General features: G+C 35.6%; 1 protein-coding gene across 1 annotated transcript; it reads right to left on the bottom strand.

Annotated features, from left to right (window-relative positions):
* Window positions 1–308: 308 nt before the first annotated feature.
* LOC131649938 (uncharacterized) lies at window positions 309–1,075 on the bottom strand. The gene is made up of 3 exons (XM_058919681.1): window positions 967–1,075; window positions 854–925; window positions 309–751 (listed from the first exon to the last, which is right to left on the bottom strand). The coding sequence occupies exons 1-3, from the start codon at window positions 1,073–1,075 to the stop codon at window positions 309–311; spliced, it is 624 nt and encodes a 207-aa protein (XP_058775664.1).
* Window positions 1,076–2,656: the final 1,581 nt, after the last annotated feature.

Raw genomic sequence — 2,656 nt, 5'->3', positions numbered from 1 at the left:
GTGTTACAATCTCTATCAATCAAAATTACTTGTGCACAAAAATCCTGCTTAGTAAACAACTGTTTCAACTTATCTAATATCCAACAAAAATTCTCTGTCTGCTCAGATTCCATATAGGCAAATGCAATAGCAAATGTTAACTTAGTAGATGTCGTACCAACTATTTCAAACAACGGTTGCCTGTACTTGTTTGTCTTGTATGTGTTGTCCATAATCAATACAACAGGAAACATATTCAATAACTTCAGTGATTTCAGATGAGCCCAGAAAATATCTCTCACAACTTCTGACTCATCTTTTTTCCTGCTCTAGTAAACATAACCTGATTCCTCTACCAACTTGAATAATTGTTGCATTTCCATTCTAGGGCCCCTTATGTCTTTATATATCTTACTCTTATATTTGTATATTTGCGTGATCTGAGTGACATTCTTCGGGTCACGCTCTTGCAATGACAATAATATGTGTCTTGGTGGAACATGGCGTTTTGTCAAATCAACTATATGTTGTTGATCATCTGCATTTAGTCGACTTACGAAAGTATGAACTTCAAATCTATCAGGTAAGCCATGGTTGTGAACTCCACATTTTACATCGATCTTCCATCGAGAACCATTTTTCGACGGTGTTGACCTAATTTTGAAAGGACGACCACATTTCTTACTAGCACTTTGTGTTTTGCTATCTCCTTCTTTGTATTTTCCACCTCTATCATAACCAAATATTAATTTGTCACTTCTTCCTCTCTTGCCTGTTTTGATATCTGAACGAGTTATTATAATTGTCACTTTATTCTTGATTCCAACCTCCCTAATCCGGCTTGTCGCCTCTTCTCTTGTGGCAAATTTTCAACCTGTTACAAACGCATATGATGTATCCGTCCATGTCTGATTCACATCGCATATCATCAAGTGAGGACACATACCTGTTAATGAAAAAATCAATAAAATTAATAATTAAAAAAACCGAATCGAAATACCAATACAGGGTTATCCGGTTGGTAAAGTAATAAAACCTGAACACCCACAACTGGGATATCTGGTTTGTGCAAAAGTGAACCAGAATACACGTTCATAGGTTATCCGGTTGCTGAGAACAAAACTGGAACACACACAATTGGGATTTTCGGTTTATAAACTATTACGAATCATAATTTTGCATGGTGTGTTATCTGGTTGACATACATAGTGTTGACACTTGACAGATTCGAATTACTCATATGAATAGTAAAAGTAAAAATATAAAAGGACAAATTTGAAATATTTTCAAAATTGTAGGGGTAAGGGATAAGTGTTGGGGTACAAGGTATAATTTTCAGCAAAACTATATTACATTAGAACTGCTTTATTTCTTCTTTTTTTCCTTCAAGTGGCTTCTAACGTAGAGTATTTTAGGTCCATTAAGAAATTATGTATTTAAGTTCTTGTTGCACCTTGAATAAACAGAAGAAAATTAATTATGTTTTTATTTCTTTTGTTTTATGTTTGTTCTCTCTTGGTTAAACTCTAATTTCTTGATAGTAGTAGAGCCCACCTATCATTGGTACTTTTATCCCTTGAACTCATGGCTTCCCTTAAACGTATCCAACCTTCATCTAAAAATATTATGGAAGAAATTGTTCAAAGAGCCCACATTCTTCTAGACAATGCCCTCAACCAGACCGAATAATAAATAGACGAGAGATTTGACAAAGCAAATGCAGATCTGAAACAGATCCAAACTAGAATGGACAATGTGAAGCATATTTTTGACTCAAGATATGAATTCATCATGAACATCCTCACAAAATTAGCAGCTCAAACTGAAAAGCAACAAGCTTCCATGATAATCGAGATGCAAAAATTAGGTTGCAAGTAAATGTGGGAACAAAAACGACATCATGAAGAGTAAAATCATTAAAAAATTGTATAGTTCCTTTAATTGATGAAAAAATATGTGAATTATTTGGTATATTAATTGTGCTGAAAAAGATACAAATAATTTCAAATGTGATTCATGTCACTAGTGTCTAGGGGTGTGTGAAATATACGGTTGTAAAAAATTTTGAAAAACCTTAGCAGAGCGGCGATTGTACAATGGGGAGGGCGTGTGGTCGGCCACCAAAGAAACTGGCGGCAACAACGCCTCCGGCGAGTGTGAGGGTGTTCTCCGCTCAACCATTTTCTATTGTGAAACCTAATATCGAAGCGAAGCTTGTAGAGTCAACATTTAGTTCATGGATTAAACTCGACATGATTCCCGTAGAAGATGAAGCTCCAAAAATCACAACTCAAGGGGAATAGGAAGAGAAGAATAAACCATGGGTGGAGGTAATTAGAGGCAATAGGTTACTTTGAAATGGGTTAGAATTTTCTTAAACAGCGCCCATGATTGTTGAAGGTGAGGTTGAAGTGCATATCAAAGAAAAGACATAGCCTCAAAAATGATATTCTGGGAAAATGCTCTAATCATGTACGTGATAGGAGGGGAGCTAACAATGACAGCAGTGAAGCGATTTATGCAAAATACTTGGAATTTTGTGGCTATACCAGACCTTTACTACAATGAATAAGGGTATTTCATTATGAATTTGAAATCCAAATAAGATAAGGAGGTGGTGCTTCAGAAGGGACCGTATACGATTTACAGGAAACCTATGTTTCTGCTGAAATGGACT

The sequence above is a fragment of the Vicia villosa genome, linkage group LG2 (assembly GCF_029867415.1).
Source record: "Vicia villosa cultivar HV-30 ecotype Madison, WI linkage group LG2, Vvil1.0, whole genome shotgun sequence".
NCBI classification, from domain to species: domain Eukaryota; kingdom Viridiplantae; phylum Streptophyta; class Magnoliopsida; order Fabales; family Fabaceae; genus Vicia; species Vicia villosa.
The sequence above is the reverse complement of the archived record's forward strand: the minus strand, read 5'-3'. Positions and strand labels throughout refer to the sequence as shown.